Raw genomic sequence first — 25,692 nt, 5'->3', positions numbered from 1 at the left:
ATGGATGCATGGAAATTAAAGCATCCAATTAAACAATGTAGTTAATTCAAACTGTTTTCAAATTAGAAAGCTTGTTACCCATTTAATTTTCTTTGTTGTTTCCTTTATACTTCTTTAAACAGCGGCAGCGAAAGCAAGTCTATAAATAGCAGCATGTATGTTTCCCGTGAGACGTTTTGGTTTTTATTAGCTAATCAGAACTTGAGGTAGATTTGAGTTAACTAATGGATCAGATGTGGGGAAATCTACCTCTTCCCACTTTGGCTGATGGCCTTTACAAGGCAAATGTATAATTTTCTCTGCCTCATTTGGAATGTGCTGTTCTTAAACAAGTCTGAAACAAGGTGCTTTTGCAAACTATTATTTCTTTACTCTGCTTCTGGAATTAGAAGGTTCTAGAGGTTTCCATGGGGACAGCAGTTGAGACCGTTGAGAGATTTGAAGAGTCAGCACAAGAACATCACAAGAGTAAATGACAGGGCTATGTGTGTAAAGACCACCAAAGACGTCTCAATATGAGCAAAGAATGAATGCGGTAAAAAGGAACCACAAGCAAGTGAATAAAAAGAAAAAAGGCTAAAGAATGACAAACTGAAAGGAAGCAAAAGCTCCAGGTCATTGACATGCAGGTAGGAAGAGCTGAATTGCATTTATTTCCTTCCTTTGACTAAAAATGACAGTTTTACTCTTCTATCATGTTACAGAATACTATGTTTCAATTTCTTTTCATTCATCTGTGTAAATTCTTGGCTGTATATTTGTGCGCAAAAAATTAGCATTACAGGATTCCAATATAGAAATGTTTTCCTATCTATATAAAGCATTACATGAACTCTTGTGGAACAGTACTAGCAGCTTATTTTAATTCTGCTTACAAATTCTTCCAGATCCAGCAGTAACAATTATATAAAAGATTTTGAGGCTGCTCAGTCACAAGTCTCTCTAAGCAGGGTCAGTGTGTCCTGTTTTGACACTTGGGGCAAAATGGGAAGTGCTGCCCGCCCTGCTGCAACCCCCGTTGAAGCATCCCTTAGCTAGGTTGTACAGCAGGCAGCAAGTTCTGCTGAGATCTCACAAGATCTCACAAACGTCCTGCAGAAAATTGGTGCTTGCTTCTCCACAGGTGGCGGCAGGGCAGGTGGGGCTCCTGCAGGAATGCTGCCTTGGGGGCTTCCACTGCCTGAGACAGCTGCTACATGCCAACTGTCTCTAAGTGGTGTACATAATAAAATGATTGATAAAACACAGCTAAATTCCGCAAACTGCTAAAAAAATTATTAACAAAAACACATAAAATCAGTAAAACTTTTAATGCAAACAGATAACTAAGTTATATATGTTGGTACATGAAAAGTGGGTTTCTAGTGGTTTTCTATTCAATTCCCTGGTTCTGCCCCTGGTGTCTAGATAGGAACTGGGAAATATTTCTGCCTGACACCTGGCAAGCAGCTGCTGGTTAGCATTCACAATTCTGCCCAAGAGGAACTGATTTGTTGGTTGATGACTTGGTAGAAACAGCTTCCTGTTTCCACCAAGAGGTAGATCAATTCCCTTTAGCAATTCACAACATTGGCTTCTTTCTATTTTTTAATGTTTTTTGCCATCATACTTTCTAATTTAAGCTGTAATCTAATTTAAGCTGTAATCATACAACCCATCTTTTATTTGAAAATATGTTTATTATATGCAATCATAGAAGTCATCTTTAACACAAAACCAAAAAACCTAAAGATGCGTAAAATTCTACTAAAAATATTTTACAGTGCAATCTAGTCGTTGCCCACTTCATCCTTAGACTATGGGTAGTATAATATTCTATTTATTTTAAGTATTTATGAGTTGCTCTTTGAGTAAAAATCTCCAAAGCAACATATAAACAACATCAAAGAGGACGTGACCCTTTTAGCATTGTGCTAGCTGCCTGCCTGGTTTGCAATTCAAATTGCAACGCTGACTCCCAGCATCAGAGTCTGGATTTGACTTGCTTCAAGGCGTATTTGCTACTTTCTTTCACGGCATGTTTTCAGTCTTTAGGTGGAAAACGAAGAGTCAGAACTTCTTTTTCTAGACAAGCAATTTTTTTGAGGGTAACTATGGGGGGTGGGTGGTTAGACGACGCACCAGGGGCAAGCCAAGATCCTGGAGGTGGGTCGCAGCAGCCCAGCCTATCCATTCCTCCCTTTGCACTCGCGCGCGCCCCTATTCCATTCCCTATTATAGAAGCGCTTCCGGCGGCGTGGACCAACCTGACATCATCCCCCGCACCCCGGTGACGTCAGCGCCGGGAGCAGTGTGTGACGGCGATGCGTAGGGGAGCGTGGTGACGTGCCCTATTTAAAGGTCCCCGAGTAGAGGATGGAGGCAGAATAAGCAGGTGCTGCCGCGCGGGGGGTTCGTGGTTGCGGAGTAGCCGAGAGAAGACATTGCACCGCGCAGCCCCGCAGGGACAGAGCTGGGCCCGAGTGGAGGGGCAGACCCCGCGCCTAGCCCGGGCTGCTTACACGCCGCTGCAGCCGCAGCCCTTCCACCCGCTTTTTTAATTGTATTTTTTGGGGGGTTGGGTGGCTGCGGGCGCCGGTGGGAGGGACGGAGCGAAGGGAGAGCGGGGCGCCCGTCTCTTCTGCGGCGCCTCCAGCTCTGAGCGCCGCCCTCCCGGCTCTCCCCCCTCACGCCCCCAGCCTGTCCTGCGCGGGAAACCGGCAGAGGGAGAGAGTGAGGGAGCAACCGACTGAGGCGGAGGCGTGCGCGAGGGCGGGGAGAGGAGGAGGGGGTGTGAGGCGGGAGGATGTGAGCGGGCGGCGCGGAGAGGCTTTTGCGGGCAGGGAAGAGCCTGAGCGGCCGGGCACGGATTGACCCTGCGGTTGGAGAGCCCCGCGCCTTGACTGCCTGCCTGCCCGTCGGGGGAACGGTGCCTGAGGTGTTGTAGGGGCAAGCGCCCTCCTCCTCCTCCTCCTCCTCCTCCTCCCGCTGTCGCCGCAGCAGCCCGCGCTGTGGCCCCGCTGCTGCAGAGAGGGGCGCGAGGGGGCTCTGCTGCTCTCGACGCGGTTCCCACCACCGCCACTCCTCCTCCTTTTTCTCCTCCCGCCTCGCTGCTGCTGCTGCTGTGAATGATTGATCTGCCAGCTCCGAGCCGGAGGAAGATGCTCCCCCGCTGCAGAAACAGGCGTGCCTGAAGGGGGACCCGCCACATCTCCCCTTTAGCCCCCCACGTCTTCATCATCCCGCCCTTCCAAGGGATGCGCGGCCGGTGCCCTGCCTCAGCCGCCGTTTTACCGGAGCCCGATGTCAGCGCCGGCGAAACGGCTTCTTCCTCCGCCGCCGCCTCCCGCTGCTGCTGCTGCCGCCGCCGCCGTCGCCGCTGCTGCTGCTGCTTGGGAAAATGAAGCGACACCCCCCATTCTGCTGCTGCTGCCGGCGGGGGTGTTAGAAGGAAGGGCGGCGCGGAGCGCTGCGCACACCGCAAGCCCCCCAATCCCGCTCTGCACCTGAGACGGACGGCGATCCGGGGCTCTCGCCGCCGCTCCAGGGCATTTCTATTAACTGCCGACGGCATAAGCGCTGCTGTGGGGTTTCTAATCCCCCCCCCCCCACCTCCTCCCTGCAGAAGGAGAGTTGGCTTGGTGCTGCTGCTTCTACCTCCTGTCCGCCGCCTCCTGGCAGGGAGCTGGAGCTGCCCCTGGACCCCGTGGTGCAGGGGGTGCGGAGGAGACTGGCTCCGGGAGGCTATGGGGGAGAGTCCCCTCGGGCCGACTCCCTAGCCAGACTCCCTGTCTTCTCTACATAAGGGTTTCTTCCCCCTCCCCCGGCCACGCTCCCACATGCCTGTAGACTCTAGCGTGTGAAATTCTGCTGAGAAGGATTATAGGGCCCCGTGGATTTCGTGGAAACACCTGGGATCTACTATAGGAAAAGGCAGAAAACCAGACCGAGGAGGAGTGTCAGCACTGCTAACTAGCTGGGGTCCAGTTGCCGCGTTGTAAAAGTGCAAGGCAAATCCATTTAGGAATTGGTCTGCTTAAACGACTCACATAGCACGTCTCCATTGGTCATCATGGGGTAAGGATTTCATACTGAATCTAGGAGTTGTAAAGGAGGGGAGTGGGTGTCTTTAACATGTCCAGTTTACATGAAGTCTGGAATGCTTGCCTTTTAAAGATAGGCCACGTCATTTCCACTATTATCTGTAAGAGGGGCACTGTAACAGGTAACTATGTTGGAATTTAAATCGGCACTAAGACTACCTTCCGTAATAGCTTAGTAAATATATTGGTTAGCAGCACTGAGAAATGTCACAACGGCAATGAAACCAGAGACTTATTTATTCAGCTTTGAATATGGATAACGTTAAATATTACTGGAATGCTTCAGCCATAAAACAGGAAACATTTGTTGCTCTTGTTTTGTCAGCCAGGTCTGACACTTAATCAGTGATCCTGTTTTCCATAAGTACTAGAAAGATAATGGAAAGAGGAATATATAGACTCTCTTTTCCTGCAAGCAGTTAACACTCTAGAAAATCCTCTTTAGTCAAAATACTTTAAAATGCTGGGGATATTTTTTTTAGCCCTGCTGGTTGCTTTCAAAAGTGAGGAAAATGGCTCCTTAAGCAGCTTGTGGGTTGGGTGAATGGCTATTCCAAAGTAGTTTGTACACTACTGTACTACCTTTTCATCGATGGTGCCAACCACCAGTACAGCTATGAGTTTTTTTGAAAGTGCCACTTAATGCATACAGTATACATATGTGTATTTTTGCAGTTGTGGAATCTGTATTGGCTGGAATGTGCATGGAGGTTTTTTTTTTTAAGATGATATTCTGCTTTCTGTCCTTGGTTAATAATATTCTTATTTTACACATTCCCCTCTCCTCCCCCAAAGAATCTAAGGATCATGTGATAGCTCAGCTGGTAGAGCATGAGACTCTTAATCTCAGGGTGGTGGGTTTGAGCCCCACGTTGGGCAAAAAATTCCTGCATTGCAGGGGTTGGACTAGATGATCCTTGTGGTCCCTTCTAACTACACAATTCTATGATTCTATGTGTGATATGAACTGTAATCTAGATGCTTCTTATGTATCAAGATAATGTGTGGTTAGTTTACATAGTAAAGTGCATGTCATGGTTAACTAGTGAAAGGCAACAAATAGTACTGTGTGGTTTCTGGTTTCTGTTCTCCTATGGCTTACGGTGTCTGTAGGGCTCGATCATTAACTAATTGCCCTGGATGGTTTCTTCAAGAAGGCAAAGGAGGGGCCAGCACCTGAAACCCCACGCCCTAAAGTGCCCCGAATTCAAGTTCCGTTGCTGCAAATATAACTTGAAGCACCTCTATTTTTGTCTTCAAGTTGGCAGCTCAGGAGACCAGGCAATATCTTGGGCTAGGGAGATGTGGTCCAAGTTCCTCATTGTCAAGTATACATAATGAGCTTGCAAGCCATGCTAGACCTTTCTTTAGTTGATTGAACCCAGCGGAAGGATTCATCTGCATGTGTAATATTTTGTGTACAGGTCTAAGCTAATCATAATTTAACGTTCTCTTCGGTAGATCCCTGTGTGCTGTGAATTTTCAGTGAGCGTAATTGCTAGGAAGCCAGAGACCTTAGTAGAGTAGATGAGCACCTTTTTTCTGTTTCCTCTTAGAGTCACTGTGTGTAGAGTCTTGTTTCTCTCCTTTCTTGTTCTGCTTAAACCAGCCAGGGGCATCTCAATGGAAGAAAGGCACGAGAAAGAAGCTGCTAGTTTTCAGCTCACAAACTCCCTCCCTAAACTGTCTTTTTATCTATGGGGGAGAGATGGAGAGGACAGGGAATAGAGTAACAAGGGCTAAGCACCCACCTACCCACCTAGGCATTGGGTTTTTTAAAAAGTAAGAAGAAATAACTATAAAATATTGCTTAATGTATAACTTGAGATTTAGTGTACCTTGATTGCATCAAGTAGTAGAATGCCAACTTTCCATCTTCAGTCTTTTCTGAAGCCTGAGACTGCATGCTTAGGTTTTCTTAGCTTGCTGGGAAAATCAGTCTTGCCTGTAGATTTCCATGGCTTTTCCACTTCATGGGATTTTGTGGCCTTGCTTTCTCTCTTGCTTTTGGTCTACTTGGATCTGAGCTTCAGTATTGCCATTGAATGGTTTGTGTTTTATTTTAGAAAACCTGCTTCTGTCCTTGAGAAACCTAATCTATTGCATCCTAAATCTAAAGGCCCAAATCTATGTTGCATGCAAAAAGGCCCGATGACCCCACTGCTTCTGTAACATGGCTCTTCTTGGGACAACGGAAAGATTCTAGTGTTCACTTACATGCTTTTTTGTGTAACATTTAAATGCTGCCAGCATAGTTATTAGAATGTGGATTCCAGTGAAATCAGTGGGATATTTACAACATACTGCATATGTTTTGTACTGAAGAACAAAGCACAGAAAATCTAAGGCATTAAAAATTATTCCCATTTGCCGAAGGACCTGAAGCTTTACAGTTACTTTTCTGAGAAATAAAGCCAGAAGGGAAGAGCCACCATGATCAGAACTGGTAGCCCCAGATGATGATCTGGTCAGTCTTATTTAGAGAGTACACATATATATTCACCCATTGTGAAAATGTATACACCATATACTTTAGGATAGCCAATTTCTGAAATGCTGTCAAGGTTACAAAAAGATTGCCATTCTTGGCCTACCTCTTGCCTTAAACATACTAAGCCAAGTGTAATGATTAAACTAGCATGCTTTTCATTTCTGCTAATAGCAACCAATGGAGAAAACATGATTATTTTACTATATAACTGCTGTGGTTGAATTGTCATATGTGTGGGAACCCAGAAATGTGAGGGAAAGTGTAGTGGCATGACTGAAGTGGTAAATATGCCTTAGGAAGTTATTAGTTGGTGAATGGATCCACCTAGAAGCAAACATTTGCATTAACATGCAGGGAATATAGCTCCCTGATCTTAAGCTTTATTAAAACTGCCCATTCCAAAATGCCTCTGTGTAGCACTCAGGTCATTTGTTTTCTGTCTGCTACTTGCCTTAGCCACCCTTGTGAAAAGTTTCCTCCTCATGTTCTGTAGATTTGCCAAATGCTTCCCCAACCTGGTTCACTTCAGACTTTGTTGGACTCCAGCTCTCTCATAACTGCAGTCAGCATGGCCAGTTGTCGGGGATAATGGAAGTATTTACTGGAAAGGTGGGCCTGACTGGTTTTGGGGGAGTATGTTTTGACATCTCAAATCCTTGCCAGATGTTTTTCCTCTTTTGTCATTCTGTCCATACATATCCATAAATTAACTGAAACTTCTTGATCATTCCATATCACGTGACCCAACTTTTTTACGTCATGTCATCCAATTTTCTTAAGATTTTGTACACTTGTTGAATGGCCAAAACTAAGTTTAGTAACAAAATAAATATCAAACAACATTATGACACTGCTGGAATTGTTTAACTGGTGCCAAGATAACATCCTTTCTATCTAGCTCTTATTTTCAGCAAATGAGGAGTGCAGAAAAGAAGAAATGCTCCTAAAATGACAAAAAAGAGTGAAAGTGATCAAGGGGGAACACAAGGATTTCATTGCTACATCCAGTCCAACAGAAATTGTGACCAAGGTGTACTCCTTTAGAAATGAGAGGGAGAAGTTTGACATTGAAGGAGGTACAAAATCTCTGGATATGGCTGAGATATCTGGATATGCGACCTGTGAATACAAGCATAGTTGTTGACCTATGTGCTGTTGGTGGACTATAAAAGTGAAATGGGATGAGATGAAAAATTAAAAATTTAGATTTAAATTTAGTTTTCATCATCCAACAAGTGTACAAAAAAAGTAAATTGGATGACATGAGGTAAAAAAGATGGATCACTTGATATGGAATGACTCTTCTGTTATCTTGATGGCATTCTGTGAGTGCATAACCCTTGGAAAAGAACAATAGTATAGACTGGTATAATAATAAAGCCAAAACAGAACCTTTGTTGAACCTGTATGGCTTGCTAAAGACCAGCAACTGCTGGAGTGTTTAATACTCTTAGTCATGGAATGGTGGTTGTTTTTATCTACTCTTATGCAAAAGCTATAATGAGCAGGCTTGATCATCTAGAGAATCTTCCATAGACTGTATGTATAAAAAGCCCAATACAAATGGAAGCAGATATCCACAACAAGTTGTGTGTTGAATTTTGCCTAAGCCTTTTTGGCACCTGGCTGCATTCCCATCAGTCATTGGGTTACTCTAATTTTGACTCAGGTATATATGATAGCCAGCTGCTACAGACATAACACTGCTGGCTAACATTTCATGTTTCTACAGAGTATATTAATGAAAGCTCTAAAATCATGTTACCAAAAAGGCCAGACTATATGTGATGGTGGCTCCTACTTGACTTTAAAACCCAGAACTGCTCCAATTGTATGTTTGTTGTTGTTTTCAAGTATTTATAGGCTACTTTTTGAGGTAGGGGAGCCTGAGATAGGGGTGTGGCTTAAGTGTGTATTAGTGTGGGGCACTGAACTCTGTACTTTCCTTCCTGCAGCATTTCTTCCTCAAGTACTGTTTCCCTTGGCTAGACGTCTGTACCAGAAATGACAATACTCAGTTGGACAAAATGTGCTTGGAATTAGGAACTGTTTCAGCCCCTTTTTCTTCTTAAAACACACCCCTCTTTTCTATGTGATTGTGGGAGTATTATTTTTAAACACAAGGAGAGCTATCATCACTACCATGGCCCTTTCTTCTTACAAGGTGATGATAAAGATGCGCAGCCGAGCACATGGTTTGCCTGCCTATGTTTGTGACATTGTTACTGCTTCCCTCTTTGCCCACATTGAGTTAACATGTGAAAAATGACAATCTGACCTATGGTTTATTAAATGTAACCTGTAACTTACTAGGAGGTATCTCCATTGACATGTGCTTAAATCACAGATGTAGTGGCAAAAAATGCCACTATTTATTGCCTTACAGAGACAGAATGATGTTGAAGACTGGCAAATTACTGCAGTTTTAAATCTCTTCTTTTCATAGATTCCTGAAAAATTCTTAGTTGCAGACCTAGACTAGATAGTTATAATTTAGTACTGACATGTACAGAAAAAGGACTTGTTTTCTTCAAAAGCAAACATGAGCAGCATGGTTTGGCATCTGAAATTCTTCTAACTGATGTCAGATGTTTGCCTCTCTTGTTGTTCCATTCATACATAGTATTAAATTATCTGAAACTTCAGTTATCTAGGTGGCATTCTATGAGTGCATAATCCTTTGTAAATAGCACTCCTGTTTACTTGAACCTCTTTTCTGAAATATCTGTCCTGTCCCAAAGGCAGGTAGTCCCCCCTTTCCCCATGCAGCTTAAAGTGTAAAGTCTGGCAGAGAGAAAATGAAAGAAGGAAGGAGTGCTCGGAGAGTCAAGAACAGGTGGGTGTTTTCAAATGCAGTTGTGGGAGTTGGGGATGGAAATTGAGGACTAAGCAGTGGCTTCATTAAAGGGGGATTTGGCAAGGAGGTGGCACCACATAGGTGTTCTGGGGTGGAATTCCAGACCCAAGAGGCAATGTGGCAGAGTGAGTAGTACTAGAGTTTACTGTGGAGATCCTTGTTCAAATTCCTTCTTGGGCATAAATGCTACTTCATGATCCAGAGTCAGCCATTCTCTCTTTCTCAGGGAGGAAATGGTGTAAGTTGTATGTACAACACATTTTGTGTTGATTGTATTGACAAACAGTAATATGGAGTAAGGTGTCACCGGGGTCTTAGGGTGAAGGGCAAGCAATAAATAATTAAATGATGATGATGATGATACCCAGCTCTAATTGTAACATATGAATCAGGGAATGCCATGAAAGCCCTGGTTTGGTGCCTGGACTCTGTGGTGGGCTGTTGAGGGCCAATAAACTGACTCTTAAGCATGACAGCTGTTCAGGCAATTAGTCAGTTGCCTGCTTTGGAAAGAGTGGGCTCCCCTCATAGAGCAGGCTTGTAGTCAGGGAATGTTCCTGGATCCATCTTCATCACTAGAGGTCCAGCTGCCCTCAGTGGCTAAAAGCACCTTTTACCAGCTTTGGCTGGTTAGACAGCTGCTGACATTTCTGAACTGGATGGCCTGACCATTGTCATCCAGGTAAGCGCCAGGTTGGATTACTGAACTGTGCTGTATGTAGGACTGCCTTTGCCATTTGTTCAGAGGCTGCAGCTAGTGTTAAATGTGGCAGCTCAACTTTTCCCCAGAGCAGGGTATCACCACCATGTTACACCACTGCTGAAAGAATTGCACTGTCTGCCAAGTAGCTACCAGAGCAAGTTCAAAGTGGTAGTTTTGGTATGTAGAGCCCTATACAGCTTGGACCAGGACACCTGAAAGATTGTCTCGCTGCTCATATATTCAGTCAATTATTGTGCTTTGCAGGAGAGGACCTCCTTACAGATGCATCTTATCAGGAGATCCATTCTATACAATAAAGGCATCTGGCCTTTAGTGTTGTGGCACCTACCCTTTGGAATTCCCTCCTGCTAAATATTAGACAGGCACCATCTCAGTTGCCTTTTCAGCGCTTACTGAAGACCTTCTTCCAATAACCTTTTAAGTAGTGATATTTCCTAGTTTGCATCTGTATTGGAGATGCGTTAGATGTGTCATCATTTTTGTGTTTGCCTCCCTGGGTTCCTTTGGGAGAAAGGACAGGATATAAATTTAATTAATATTATTAACAAGAACAGAGAAGAAATGGTGATTCAGAAGAACAGAATAACAAAGTCAGTTGAGACTGGCAGGGTAGATTACATTGTATCAGTTTTAGATTATTTCAGATTACAGTGGTACCTTGGTTTTTGAATGTCTGTTGACAAACATTTCAGTTTTTGAACACCATAAACCCGCAGGTAAAAGTTTCAGTTTTCGAACACGCCTGAGATGTCGAACATGCCACGTGGCTTCCACTGAGTGTGAGATCCTGAGGCCTAGCTGTAGGCTTTTGAATTTTTGGTTTTCAAACATTTCAGAACTCAGAACAGTCTTCTGGAATGGATTACATTCAAAAACGGAGGTACCACTCTATGATTATCCTTGGAATGGAAGCATGGGAAACCATTGTAGAGTTCCTTATATGATTTTAAAATCTTCCAGCAGAATATTGTCATATTCATTTGTTGCATTTAAACCACACAAACAAATATATTTGCAATCTCAAGTACCCATGTGGATTGGACCAGTCGTCCAATTAGTACAGCATTCTGCTTCCCACAGTGACGAATCGTATGCCTCTACAATGATGGCCTGAAGAGAATAGCCCTCGCCAGGTGATTCCACATAGCCGTTATGGCCAATAGCTATGGTTGGAACAATTCTTCATCAACTTATGGTCATAATCACATATTGTTATCATGTGTGGTGTAAAGCAGGGGTGGAGAAACATTTTGGTTGGATGGCCAGATGTTTATTTCCCACACCCCTGGCAGGCCAAATTTGGCAGGTAGGCAGGGCAGCCCACCTGTTGTAATACTAAGTCAACCACTCTGTGGCTTGTTTCCCTGTTCGGTTAAAAGAAGCGCTCAAAAATCTTATGTAAGTGGATAGAGGATTTTAAGCAGCGTACATTGTTCACCAAAATAAAATCATAGCAATTATCCTAGCTTCATGGCTAAGTGAGGTTTTGAACCCAGGTTTCCCAGGCCCCTAGCCCAGCAGTCTTACCACTGAACCTGTACACTGCAGTGCCTCTATAAATCACAGTATAATAGAAATCTGCCCTGCCCCCTTGCAGTGCCAATAATGATGTGTGCATCAGCGATCATGGACATGCCAATTGCACACAAGGGGGTTGGAGGCCTGTATAAGCAAATGTCCACCTTTTCTCACAACCATTTCAGCGAAAGAGAAAGCTGGGTTCTTCCATTAATTTTCTCAATAATTTCTAAAGTAAACTCAAAGGGTTTACAAAAAAGACCCCCTACACACACACCTCACTCATGTGCTTGGACAAAATCCTTCTTCCTCTCTTTCTCACATGCAAGCATATTGAGGGAGGGAGGGAAGCAATAAATGAAACTCTGCACACTCAAAGAAGCAAACAGCTTTGGTCTCTTGCAGAAACCTCCCCATTGGATTCCACCTTCAGGGGCTTAGAGAGATTAAATTTAGTTTAAATTTTGCCTCCAGGGTGGTTTCTGAGAAAGAGAAAGCAGGGGGAAGAGGAATGATCCTGCCCTGCCTCCCTTGCTTTCTCTATGTTTGGGTTGCTGTTTTTAACTGTTTCGTTCTCTTGGAGACAGCAGGATCTACTGCTAGTGATTTTTATGACAGGCTAAGCAGAAAAGATGGACAGAATCATCTCAGTCACTGGAAATGTATTGATATTATTGCGAGTGACAGGTCAAAGACTGGACCATGGCGTTAGAGGTTTGGAGAGGGGTTCAGAATCTTGGAAGAGCTATGCCCCACTTTGCACATAAGACAAACCATCCCTGGTTTAATATAATGTCAGAAAACTCTGCTGTTATGAGCTCCTTGGAGGCAGAACTGTTAGCATTGAGAAAGTGCTCTAAGCTGCCCTGAGCCCATGGAATAGAGTGGGATATTTAATATAGTGGCCTCCTCTGCTAGGTGGCTGAGACACAGGCATTCACTTCAGTTTTACTTGCTGTTAACAGTGCCTCTAAGCAGTGGCGTAGCGTGGGGGGTGCAGGGGGGGCCGGCCGCACCGGGCGCAACATCTGGGGGTTAGGGTTAGGGAGCGCAAATCCACGGGTTAGGGGGCACAAATTACTTGTCTTGCCCCGGGTGCTGACAACCCACGCTATGCCACTGCCTCTAAATCCCCTGTTCTATGTTACTAAAACTGGTAAGAGATTGTGCTGGTGATGGAGAGGCAGGCCCTTAAGTGTAGACAATGTGCTCCATCATGTTCTTCATGGTATTGGTGCTCTCGCAGAGAACACCATCACACCTGCTGCTACTCTGGCAGTTGAAGATTAGAATTAAGGTTCTACTAGTAGAACAAAGGGACAGATTTTGTGTCGATTCAGGAACCCTTTCGCTTCGCTGCCTCTCCCCGATGCTTCAGAAGCATATGGGTTAAGTCTGACACACTTTTGACTTGAAGAGTCATGCCTGGGAAGAGGCATGAAATGCCATTACCATTGCTACTGTGAAATTTTAGAGTGGATGTTTAGTGAATTTGATGTTAATCATTATGTGCTATTAAAGATGCCACACTCTGGCATCATAAAAGTTACTGTCTAAATAGATCTATGCAGAAAGAAAATGGAAGAAGACACTGTTGAAGTAATGAAGGCTACATCTGCTAGGAGTGTCATGGGAGCTATGCACCTCTCTTGCAGAGGCAATATTTGTGTGCTTCCTCCTGGACACACAGCAGAGTTGCTTTGTGTTGCTGATGCACAACCCAGTCACATGATTCAGTTTGTAGAGCAGTTGCTTTGCACTTGAAGCTGTGTCAGTTGCCAGGTTATCTCATGTCACAGCAATCCTGATTTACGATGTACTCAGTACTTACAAACCGTCCTGCATTATTCTCCTGCCTGAGAGCAGAAGTATGGAAGAGGTAGTCATAGTCTTGGAGTTGTTGAACACAGACCATGTCCTGGAATCTTCTGTTTGATAGAATACGGCACTGCCAGACTGTCAGGCCTTTTGCATAGAGATGCTGTACATGAACTATATACAAATTGCTCTTGGCAGCAAGGTCATGCAGAGCCAATTCACATGATTAAACTGACATGTTGATATGTCTTGAATTCACCTTGTTGTGAATAAATTGTAATTTCTTATTGTTATTCATGTCCTACCACTTAAAGATGTCTTTTGCATGGTAACATAGATGATGAGTTGCGTACTGAATGTGCAGTAAAACAGTTGCACAATTTATTGCAAAGTACCAAATTGTATCAAACTAATTTAGTGTCCAGGTTTTGACATGTGGTCCCAAGTCAAACTGTATTATGGTTGCCGTAGGGAACCTGCTATTTCCTTTTTAAACAGTGTGGAAGATTCTTTCACATGAAATGTCTATACTCAGTTGTTGCTATCAACTTGTAGAGCTTTGCGGGTGGGGGGAGCACAATTAATATGTTCCTGCTGTAGTAGGTTATCTAGAATACTGATAGGAGACTGTTGTCTAGAATACAACACCCAGCTGACACATTGTCATTAGAAAGCATTCCAGATCCTCAATCTCCCAGAACCCAGCAAGCCTTAAAAGTAGGAGAGCAAAGAGCTTGAAGACAAGAGGGCATGTAGCAGCACCCATAGAGGAATGATGAGAATGATGAATGTGGAAGAGACAGGGAGGGGTGGAGATTTATTTGGGACAACGCCATTATCCAAGAGGCTGGGTTCTATAGCCTCTCTCTGTAAAGATTGAAATAAAAATGGAGGGTAAGAAACTTTTCCTTGTCTTTATACTTTCCTGGGCAAACAGCCGGGAGCTGCTGACAGAATCCTGACACCCTAGTGGGAGCCAGCACAAGTCCAGCTAGTGTAACAGGGTTGCCCCATCACATTTCCCCGTGGCCCCGGAACAGTGCATGAGTGGGAGAAGATGGCAGATCATCTGTCATAGTTTGACATTGAATTCCTCCCTTTTCTCACTTGCATGACCAAGACTTAGCTCTGATAATGTCCTTTGGCATAGCAGAACTGTCCATTTGGAACATGTGGATATAACTCTGCTACAGTCAATGCTGGTTAAAGCCACTGTGGCATTCCCAAGCTATTTCTAATGTTCATTGCTAAATATATGCAAACCCACATGTTTTTAATGATCCTTTGGATAAGCTGCAATGGAATATGCTTGACATCAGTTTTCATATTGGTGAATTTCATTAATTTCAGTTGAGATTACTGGTGTGGTGTTGTAGATGGGATGATGGATGCAAGTTGCCTGAGTTAAAGTCCTTTCTTTTAGCCTTGAGTATAACTTGCTATCATTTACCACTCTAATATTAAATATCTTGTTCAGACTTATTAGGCTAACAGTAAAGCACTTTTTGTATGCTATAGGAGCAGTGTTAGAAACTCAGATATACTGTATGGGTGCCAAATGGCTACCTAAACCAAGGTTACAGTCGCCAGAACAGAATGTCTACTGGTAGTTGTTATTTTTGGACAAGATTGCTTTAAAGTCTTATATTTCAAATGATGGACTAACTGTGACTGATTATCAGTTAAACATCTGGCTAGTTCAGTTGACAACCTTGAGCTAGTTGTATAACAACCTTCGAGAATTTAAGAAAAGTCACTTGATCTAGGGACAGTCCACGTATAGACTGGCCTATTCATACCTCTTTTCTTAATGGTGATGTAGACCAATATAAAAATATTCTTCACAACTGTGAGCAGGAAAGTGGGGTGGGGTAAGTGAAGAGAAGCTACAACAATTAACTATAACATTGTCCAGTGCTCCTGCTCAGGCTGCATAGAAAAAGCATTTTGGTTCCTGAAATTCATCCTGATCATGCAGATAAAATGTAACTGATAGAATTCTACAGGATGAGGCATTAGTCTGTGAAAACAGTCAAGATCCGATGATCCCCAGGCAAGCACCTCCAGATAGTGGAGATGTCAGGTGCTATCCTGGTGCCCAGGCGTCTTCACTTGGTCAGTAGGTGGAAATTTGAACACTATATATGAGTATATTATATAGCAAGTGGGGACTCATGAAAATTAGCAATGCTTGGTAGGGGCTAGAATGATGGGTACAGGCACACACATAGGTCCTTGGAAACAGTTGGCAGGGGGTGAAAAACCCTTCCAACACATGCTCACAAAGGAACACTCTCAGACAGACACCCCAGCTTATCTTTTAATTCCATTGTAGGTGCATAATGTAAAGAGGTACTAAGGGTATTGAGTTGGAGATCCTGCTCATTACTATAGGATTAGTGATTGCCTGAGCAAGACCAGCTGGATGTCATCCCTAAAGCAATAAGTGATTGTGGTATTTTGTTTTAGGGGAAGTATACACCAGGCCCCCCAGAATGTACTTTGTCTTAGGCAAAGAACCTTCCCTATGATAACTTTCTATGTGCACGGGATTCTTTTTGCATGAAGGATGATTCAGTTAAATGAGCCAGCCCAGTCTATAGGTTTTTTTTGGATCCCTCTGTGGGGAGAAAAATAGAAACCACAGAAAGGACACTGCTAAGCAGCAGGTGTTCTGCTTTTCATGGCAAGTCCCAAGACTCCTTTTCAGTTAGAAAAAAGCGTATCTTGTAGTTTGGCTCTGACAACTCTGTCTTATTATAGGAAGTAACCTGTAAAAAACTCTGAAGCATAGAGAAGCTCACTAGGTTACTTCAGGATTGTTGCCTCTATTAGTAAACAAGTTGCCTCTATTAGTAAACAAATTTTACATTAATTGTAAAAAAAAATTTTTAGCTTGACTACCTGATCTACTGGTACTATCTACTATATATTTAAAAATAAAAAACCCAGACTAGAATTATACATCAAATGTACATTTGCATAGTGACGCATGCAACTTGACTTCATTCAGTTGTATTCTAAATCTGGTGTGTTGTCTTCTTTAAAATAATACATCTGATTCTGGAATTTCCGTGATTCCTACTAAGGAAAGGTGATTTGATTCTTGGTGAAGACGAGGGTGTACACATGGGGTTTTGCCTCTATATTGCCTTTTGAAGTTGTAGAATTTTGTCATTTAAGTTAGTCAGAGTGAGCTAAGTTTTTTAGCAAAATGTTTATAAATATAAAATATAAAGCTTTTTAAATACAAATTTTAAATAAAACTCTCATACTGAAAAGCTAGCAGATTGTAAACTACATGGATACTGTAGTCTTTTTTCCATGTAATAATGCTGAACTTGACCTTTTAAGAGCTATAATGCTAGGCACCAGTTCTTGAGAAATAAAGAGCTTCAGATAAGCACTTGAAAAATAAATCTAAAATAAATGCTGTGAAGATAACAGAAGCACTGGAGCCTCCTAAAGCTGATTATAGCAGTAGGCCTGGTAGCTCCTTAATGCTAAGCACTATCAGCTATGGAAATTTCTCTTGCACTGTTTTGTTCTGGTATAGCAAGAATGCATTTAAACCAGATGTGTGTGCCTTCTGTTTAGGAACAGAACTATAGTTTTCATTTTCCTTTTAAACACACTGAAAACCCACAGCTGTCTCTCAGCAACTGCTTGCTGGTTGACACTGAAATACATACATAGTAAAAATACAACCGGAGCTACCTGTGCCAATTCTGGTATCTTTTAAAAGCTGAAGACATAATATGGGCTCCTCCTACCTTCAAGTTAATGAAGAATGTATTATGGAAAAATTCTGAGTTTTCAAAATGGAGTCTTCCACTTCCTGATTAAAAATGGCACTAGTATTACAAAGGACTAGAACAGAAGATTACCTAATGCCACAATAGTTTTGTCAGGGTAGCTGTGTTGAACATTACTTTACTCTAAATATGCTAAAATCAAATCTGTATGCATCTAGACTCGGTAGGTGTTCTTGTAGTTTAGAAAAGCTTGCTGAAATCAAAATTGTTTCTTTAAAAAACCTGTCACATGCACAGAATCTCAGTTCTTATTAGAAAAGAAGTGCAACTGGATTTGTTATTCTAAGTATATTATCTGTGGGGATAAAAACTTGTGCTACTAAGTGGTGGAAAAGAATAAGATTTGGATACTAAATTAAGAATCAACATCCCAGTCATAAAAGAAGACAATGGCTTGTTGAAGGAGATTGTTTCAGTGGTTCTCTGGCTCAAAGGCAGCATCTTTGGTGGTCACTGGAGCCTGGAGGTTTCTTTCTCCCATTCCATACCAAGCCTGGAGCATCAGCACCTGGAGGCTCATAAAAGCTGGAAGCAAACAAAGAGAGGTTTGCATCAAGGTTTGCTTCTCTGTGGGAGCAGGTCCCCTTTGTTGTTTCAGAGTATGCAGAACTCCTTCCAAAGGCAGCATCCCATGGGTGTTTTGATGGGGGCATGCAGGTGTCCCTTTCCTTCACACAAGAGAGGAGAGGAAGCCTGGCTTTTTAAAACCCCAAACTGGATATATATATATATATCTGATTTTCATGCTTTGCCCCGTCTGTTCCTATTTATTCCCTTTTATTCCTCCAATACAAAAAGAAGGCAATGTCCCTAGGCAAGCCCCTACATGTTCCAACTTCAAAATCTTATCCTAACCTTAATAGCTAGTTCTTTCATGGCAACTAATAGAAATTTCTCTCTCCTACACAAGAAAATGGTAAAGTGCTACAATAATTGTAGTTTGAAGTAGAAATATTGATGCTCTGTGTAGCATCAAATTGTGGTGTGTCTGCGGGAACAGGGCTAGACAATGGAAGCTCTGGGTAGTGGACTGTCTGGGGCTGGATAGTAAAGGTGTTCTACATTCTAAATGTTTCTGTCTATATCCTGCAGAAAGCACATTCCAAACAATTGTTAAAGTTTTCTAGACTTGATAATAGCTTATTATCCTGTAAGAAAGTGATTGAGTTTAATAAAGGTTTAGTACAATTCAGAGGTCTCAGTGATCCCACTGAGACTTAATTGCTTAATTGTTTTTGTTTAAATGTGGTGATTTCAATTGCAGTTTGGTACACCTAGTATCATCTAGATGAGTATCCCTCTTTGTATTTGTATATGTGCAATGAGAACAATTCCATATCCAAGGTTTTGGGGCATATCATTGAATTGATGGAAGAATGTGACAGTGTCTGAGGTAGAAATTGCAATTAATGCTTTTGAAGAGCAGACATTACTGAAATGATAGTGTTTACACAACTGGTTATTTCAAAGTGATACTGTAACAACTCCTCCACTTTTAAACTTGCTACTGCTAACATCAGTGTATTTAACTTTTGGAGAACAATTAAGTTAACTTCAGCTAATAAGTAACACCCCTCTGCAAACTAGTTGTGCACAGAAAGAAGTACAATGAACCCTCCTAAAAGTAGACTATAAAATAAATAATGCAACAGGTTTTTTACTCACTACTATCCTTAGAATTAAGTTTGTGCAGCAGACCTCTTTTCCCTACTGTCTCTGAACAATGGCAAATTAAACCTGCTGGAGAATGTGAAAAATTATTGGATTAACCTGATTCGTAAAGAATGTGTAGATGAGCTTTAAGATGCAGGTGGTGAAGTTCATTGTTCGTGCCCTTATTTTAAGCTGAAGAAGAGTGGTCTTGAGCTCTCCAAAGCTTTCAGAGTCACCATCTGGAACTGGCTCAGCAAGAGGTGCTGTAGTACCTAATGGCTCATCAAGAGCTTTATTCCACCAAGTGACAGGCTCATTGAGACAATCTTTCCAGCATTTATTCATTCTTGTCGGTATGTTAGAATACATACATATAAGATTTTTTAAAATCTACATTTATAACAGAAGTTACCAATTTTTGTAGTCTTGCAGGCACATCTGGAATTTTAGAGAGTACAGTGGGCATCATCCCTTTCTTTGCTTTTCTCCCCACTTTCCATAGTGTTACAGATAAAACAGGGACAGTCGGAGAGAAAGAGAGTACACATACATGAATCTGCCTGATTTTACACTGTGAACTTCAAAACACCATCAAATTAAAGCTTACCTTGGTAGACTACAGAGTAAAATTGTACTTCTTGTTATTGTGATCACCACAAAAACGTTGATCAAAGGCATGTATCTCAATGATACATCTTTTAAACATAGGGTGACAATAGAATCACCAGCAAATTGGAGAACACTTGTGTGGAAAAGTGGTGGCCTATTTAATAGTGGCAGTTTTGAGAAGATCCTTTGTAAAAATTGAGTACCCATGCCTGCACTGGGTGGGGTTTTTTAAGAGAGGTGATTAGTGATGGGAAGAGTAGGGGAAAGAACCCATTAAAAATAATGCCATTTCAAGAGGATCCAGTTTACTGAATAAGATGTATGTGTGTTCATGTGTGTGTGTGCTCTTTCTCTGCCTTGGTGGCTCCTGTTTTCCTCCCTCTCCCCAGTCTCCCAGATTACTGCCCTTTCCACATTTTTCCTCCTACCCTTGGTTGCTGCACAATCTCTCCAGCTGCTCAGGTGTTAACCTGTGATTTGATGAGCACACAAAGCTGAATGAGGGCTGTGGGAAAGAGTGTTACTCTTACTCCTTTAGCTCTGTACTTTTTATGGTTGGGGATGTGGAAGGTAACCACCTTCCCCAACTTATGACAAAGGGGGCAATGGCAGGGGGTGGTGCTTAGAGGCTTTGTGGGCACTATGTTGGAACCCTAGCTTTATACTGAGTCAGGGCATTGTCTACTTGAACAATATCTATAGTGTTCCTGGCAGTTATTATCTAGGGTTTGGACTAATGTCCTTCCCAGTCCTATTGCATGAGATGCTTTAACAGGAAATACCATGGATTCTGGGATCATCATATATTTAAAGTATGTAGTTCTCTCTAGACCAGGGGTCAGCAACCTTTTTCAGCCATGGGCCGGTCCACCATCCCTCAGCCCGTGTGGTGGGCCGGACTATATTTTGAAAAATAATAATGAATTCCTATGCCCCACAAATAACCCAGAGATGCATTTTAAATAAAAGGACACATTCTACTCATGCTGATTCCCAGACAGTCCGTGGGCTGGATTGAGAAGGCGATTGGGCCGCATCTGGCCCACAGGCCTTACGTTGCCTACCCTTGCTCTAGACTCCTTTTGACCCCAAAGGAACCAACGTGAATTAGACTTGGTAGCTCTCAAGCTAAACATGTATCTCCCCCAGATATCTTTTGAAATCTAGTTAGCTCTGAATCTGAGTGTACATTAAACTTGCTAATTTACCTACAGCCCCTAAAGGGATGGAGATTTGTGCCTTTATATGGAAAGATTTGACAATGAAAATGTCTTCCCCACCATACATTCAGAACCAAAAGGACATTTCCCCCTGTTCCGGGTTCATATTGTGTCCTGCCCCATGTGGTGGCCTAGTTATCAAAAGAAATAGATTCATAGCTATTCCAGGGGTAACTCAAGTCACAAGCCAGTTCTGAAAAACTGGTCTCCATGAGTGGTGAAATCATCCATAGCAAATTCTAATATCAGGAAACAACTCAACAATCTCTCCTAGAGAAAGTCTGTGGCAAGTGATCCTGAGTTTATCAAGAAACAATATTCTCTGCATTTTTAGGTTCTAGTGCATCAGTAAAGCTCTGGAGATTATGAAAAGATGAAGGCAGTTCTAGCTTCCATGGCTTTCCTTATGGTATGGTATATACCAGCCTCCGCCATGCTGGTGCCCTCCAGATGTTTTGAGCCCAAAACATCTGGACATTCCCAGTATGAGGGACACTAGTATATTCTTCAAGTAAATACAATAGCTAGGCACATAAAAAAAAGGTTTGTCATATTGGCCATAAGGAAGAACTTGAAAATCCACAGTTGGACAAAACCTATACATATTATGACATCCAGGATTTTGCAAAGCTGACCTCATGGCTAAAATATCCAACACAATGCTTGTACCTTTTTGTTTTTCCTTGATTTCTACCCCACAACCACTGCTTTGTACAACTTCTTGTGACAATTTTTGTTTTTGTGAGAATTTGGTGCCCAACTGAATTTTAGAATAGTTAAGCAACAACTCCTAAGTTTCAGATCTCTTAACTGTATAATTTTTAATGAGGCTCCCAACTAGTGGTGTTTTTTAAACACTTTAACATTGAGTGATTTTCTTCATAAATGGCAGTTTAAAGCTGGCAAGATTGCCAAACCCTTTTCACAGAATCAGGAGTAGAATATGTTTAGTGATTGGGTTGTTGACTGGAGTGCTAATCTAAGCAAGGTCTCAACATATATTTTAGTCAACTAAAATTCTTTAAGGACTGGTAGCAGCATTGTTTTTCCCATTTAAATTTGAGTGGGTACTGTATTGGTGTGAAATGCATAGCAGAGTGCAGCTGTAAATGAATTTAGGCCTTTTGATTGGCTTTAAGGTTGACTTGCCAATTGAATATACCTTATATTTGTTGCTAGTCTTCCTTTAAATATCACTATCAAATGTTGCTTTTAAAACTGTCATGTCAGATGTCCTTGGTGCATTCCATATAAGATAGCATGTTATACATGCACACCATAAAAGGAGAAAACGACTGCATGATACAGATGCCTGGGTCACAATGACCTTAACTGAGAAGCATATTGTGTACTGTTTTGTTTAGCCTGTAAGCTAAGGTGGATTTTTTGTGGGCATTACTTTACATTGCTTGGCTTGAGATAAAATTTTATAGGCATGGCAAAGTGTAGTAGGCTGTGACATATTTGCAATGTGTTTACACTACCAAGCACATGTAGCAGCTGCTTCCATCTGTGTTCACCACACAATTTCCCCACTCATTTTAAAACGGTTTGCTAAAATACCCCGTGGCTTAATATTTTGTAGGGAGCAGAACTTGCTAAAGAAGCAACAGCACAGCTTTCCTTGTTTTCAGTGCTGAAAATATGTGTGACATAAAAATGGCTGCCCCTCGGTGGGTATTTTGGCTGCAGGGTGCCCATCTTTTTCCTAGTTTCTCAATGAGAACAACAGCTTACACATATCAGTGAATTCAGTATATTCCAGTAGTTAGGCTTGCTTCTCCTCCCATGTTTCAGGGGGACTGCTTGGCCTTTAAAAGAGAGGTGCATTTTGATTGACTGTAGTGAGGACTCTTCCAGGTTGGTTCAGCTGCTTTAAATATTTATGCTTGTCTTCTTCACCCTAACTTTTTCACTAGGTTTTTCCCTTCATGCCTTCTCTACTGATGAAGCATTATAATGCATTGCATTTTTTTTAAAAAAAAGCCTACTCATTTTATCCACTGTGAAAGAAGAGCAGTATAAACGTAAGGCACAATATTGCCATCTTTGTCACCCAGCTACTAGACTTGGATAGAGTGTAGCTTCATGAATAGACTTTTCCACCCTCCCCACTTCTTTGAGCAGTGGGAAAGGAAAGAACACTGGGAACTTACGGAGTTTCTGTAACGCTGGCTTAATTTACAATTACACAAATAGTGTGTGAGAATAAACAACAGGCACACCTGCAAGGCAGCAAATCACATCCCCACATCAGAATCCCCAGAAAGAGATCCTGAGGCACATGTGCCATCTACTACTTTCTTGCTTTCTCTGCTTCCACCTGTTTCCAAATTGCTAGAAATGCTATTTCTCCAAATATGCACCCCCACTTTATGCACACACATGCATGTGCACATAAGCAGGGATGCTCAAAGTGTTCAGTGCAGAGTTCTGTTCAAATTCCACCCATCTACCATGGTGTGCATGTTAAAAATCAGGGAGTGGATAGTTTAGATCAGGGGTCAGCAAGGTTTATCTTGCCTGGGCCGGATCAGTCCTGCATAGAGCCCTCCATGGGCTGGATCACGTGTGCGAGTGCATGCACCCATGTCCCTGCATTTTCTGTGTCTGCACATGCACGCCCGCGATTTTCAGTGTCTGCATCTGCGCAGACGTGATTTTTGGAGTCTGCGGAAGTGAGTCCTGCTTCGTGCTGGTTTAGCACAGTGCATGTGCAGGCAGCTCAGTTCGGGGGCAGCTTGTGGGCCTGTCAAAAGACCTCCGCGGGGTGCTTCTGGCCCATGGGCCTTAGGTTGCTGACCCCTGGTTTAAATACATATTTACAGTGGTACCTCGGATTACATAGGCTTCAGGTTACAGACTCCGCTAACCCAGAAATACTACCTCGGGTTAAGAACTTTGCTTCAGGATGAGAACGGAAATCGTGCAGCGGCAGCGCAGTGGCAGCAGGAGGCCCCATTAGCTAAAGTGGTGCTTCAGGTTTAGAACAGTTTCAGGTTAAGAACGGACCTCCAGAACGAATTAAGTACTTAACCCGAGGTACTACTGTATAGTATTACAAGGTGGTCCAAGACCTGCTTTTAAAAAATCCCCATCTTCTCCCTCACACCCCTGCCCGGCCCAGTATGGTTGCTCTAGGAGAGGGTTAAGGAGTAAACCTTACACAAATCCAGAGTGGAGTCCCTAAGACAGTTTGATGGAATCTTGTATGCCTCCCTCTGGCAACTCCTGCAGCCAAGCTGGTGCCTAATGTATTGCTCTACTTCCCTTTGGACCACATCAGCAGAATGAACAGGGGTTGTTATCATCTAGGCAACCCTGGACCTCCATACACGCTGCCCAAAGAGGTCACTTCTGTGTAGCTAACATAGCAAAAACTATGGGAGGCAGTTACGTGTTACCAGTCTCTGCAGGCACAGGAGGTGCTGTGATTCTCCAGCAGTTTGCCTTCACCCCCAGAGGCACACTCCATTGTCTCTTGATACATGTGGATGTCAACAACCAATGACATATTTAAATATGCGTTTCTGCATGGACTTTGAATAAAATCAGATTAATGCAGAAGTAGGATGGCACAGATTGAGGAATGATCACATACAGAAGTGACATGAACCAGAAATAGACACATCTGTCCACCCCTACAGATACACTGTAACAGAAGAGTGAGTGGAAGAATGACTGAAAGCCATGGAGCGTGATGGAATGCTGGGTGGAGTCAGAGTGACTGACAGGTGGAGGGTGTCTGAGAATTACAGTTGAAGTGGAGATGTGAGAAAGTGTATGAAAGCAGAGGTAAAAAGTAAGGATAGCCATAAAGAGGAAAATTGGTAATTTTGGATTAGGCTATACCAGTAAATATACAGTGTTCTTTCTTACTCAGGCTCATGACTCTAATGACTCTGGTGACCTTTAAAAAAATGTCAGGCATGTTTGCCAGGTAGATTTTCAGTATTTGAAACATATGCAATTATCTATGGTAACTCAATAGGTTGTGGTGGCAGGTATTGTGAGGGTCTTAAAGGGAAGTTGGTGAACTAGATGTTTGAACTAATTACTTCCAGGGACCTGAGCCTTGTCACACACACCTTTTGCTGAAGATGGTGTGATAGGTCACCTCCCCCAAATTCTGACTTTCCCTTTGCCAAACAAGAGAGGTCTCAATATAAAGAAACAATGAACTCCCATAAAAAAGCACCAACCAATCATTAAGGACTATTAACCAGTGATCTACTAAGAAAAAAGAATTATTAGGTCAGTGATAGTGGTGCTTGCTAATTCCTTCTCACTCTATCCTTAAATGGTGGGAGGAATTCACTCAAATACCATTTTTTTTGTCTCAGGCTTTTAAGTATTTTAAAGAGTTATTTCTTCCCTTAATGTTCAAGGCTGAGCATTTTAAGAAACTGATTCCAAGTTCCAAAAGTGACTTTACTAGAATTAAAATTAATTAAATGAATTAATTTACTTGATGACTCTTGGGGTTCCTTCCGACTCTATAATTCTGTGCTTTTCTCACTACTGTTTAAGTCAGGGGTAGGCAACAAGCGGCCCATGGGGGTCATTTAACTGGCCCATGAGTCGCCCCCAAAGCGAGCTGCCCGCTTGACGGGTCCCCGTGCACTGCGCTAAACTGGCACAGCATGTTGCGGGGACTCGCTTCCACGGCGCTGGAAATTGCGTCTGTGCATGCGCAGATGCCGGAAATCGCAGGGGGGCATGCGCAATCCAGCCCACGGAAGGATCTCTACTGGAGTGAACCGGCCCAGGCGAGGTAAACCTTGCCGACTCCTGGTTTAAGTCTTCTCTGTGCCCTTATTTCCTCTGTCTCCTAAACCTTTTCCATCCTGTTTCTCCTTAATTATAGATAGTGTCATCAATGTACATAGCACCATCCATCTTAAG

The 25,692-nt window shown here is 42.7% G+C and overlaps 1 protein-coding gene across 3 annotated transcripts in view; it reads left to right on the top strand.

Moving 5' to 3' along the window:
* Window positions 1-409: 409 nt before the first annotated feature.
* Window positions 410-25,692, top strand: part of HOMER1 (homer scaffold protein 1) — a 71,448-nt gene continuing 46,165 nt past the window's right edge. The window contains exon 1 of one of the 3 annotated variants that reach the window (XM_081929437.1): window positions 410-629. Coding sequence is in view for 1 of the 3 variants with exons in the window: in XM_081929436.1 (XP_081785562.1) it covers window positions 4,052-4,056 (5 nt within the window). In the remaining 2 variants the exon portion in view is untranslated. Of the gene's footprint in view, window positions 630-2,821; window positions 2,918-3,437; window positions 4,057-25,692 lie in introns of those variants that run through there. The other 2 variants (XM_081929438.1, XM_081929436.1) reach the window with 2 other exon arrangements.

The sequence above is a fragment of the Podarcis melisellensis genome (genome assembly GCF_964234715.1).
Source record: "Podarcis melisellensis genome assembly, chromosome: 11".
NCBI classification, from domain to species: domain Eukaryota; kingdom Metazoa; phylum Chordata; class Lepidosauria; order Squamata; family Lacertidae; genus Podarcis; species Podarcis melisellensis.
This window is presented reverse-complemented; position numbering and strand designations above follow the sequence as displayed.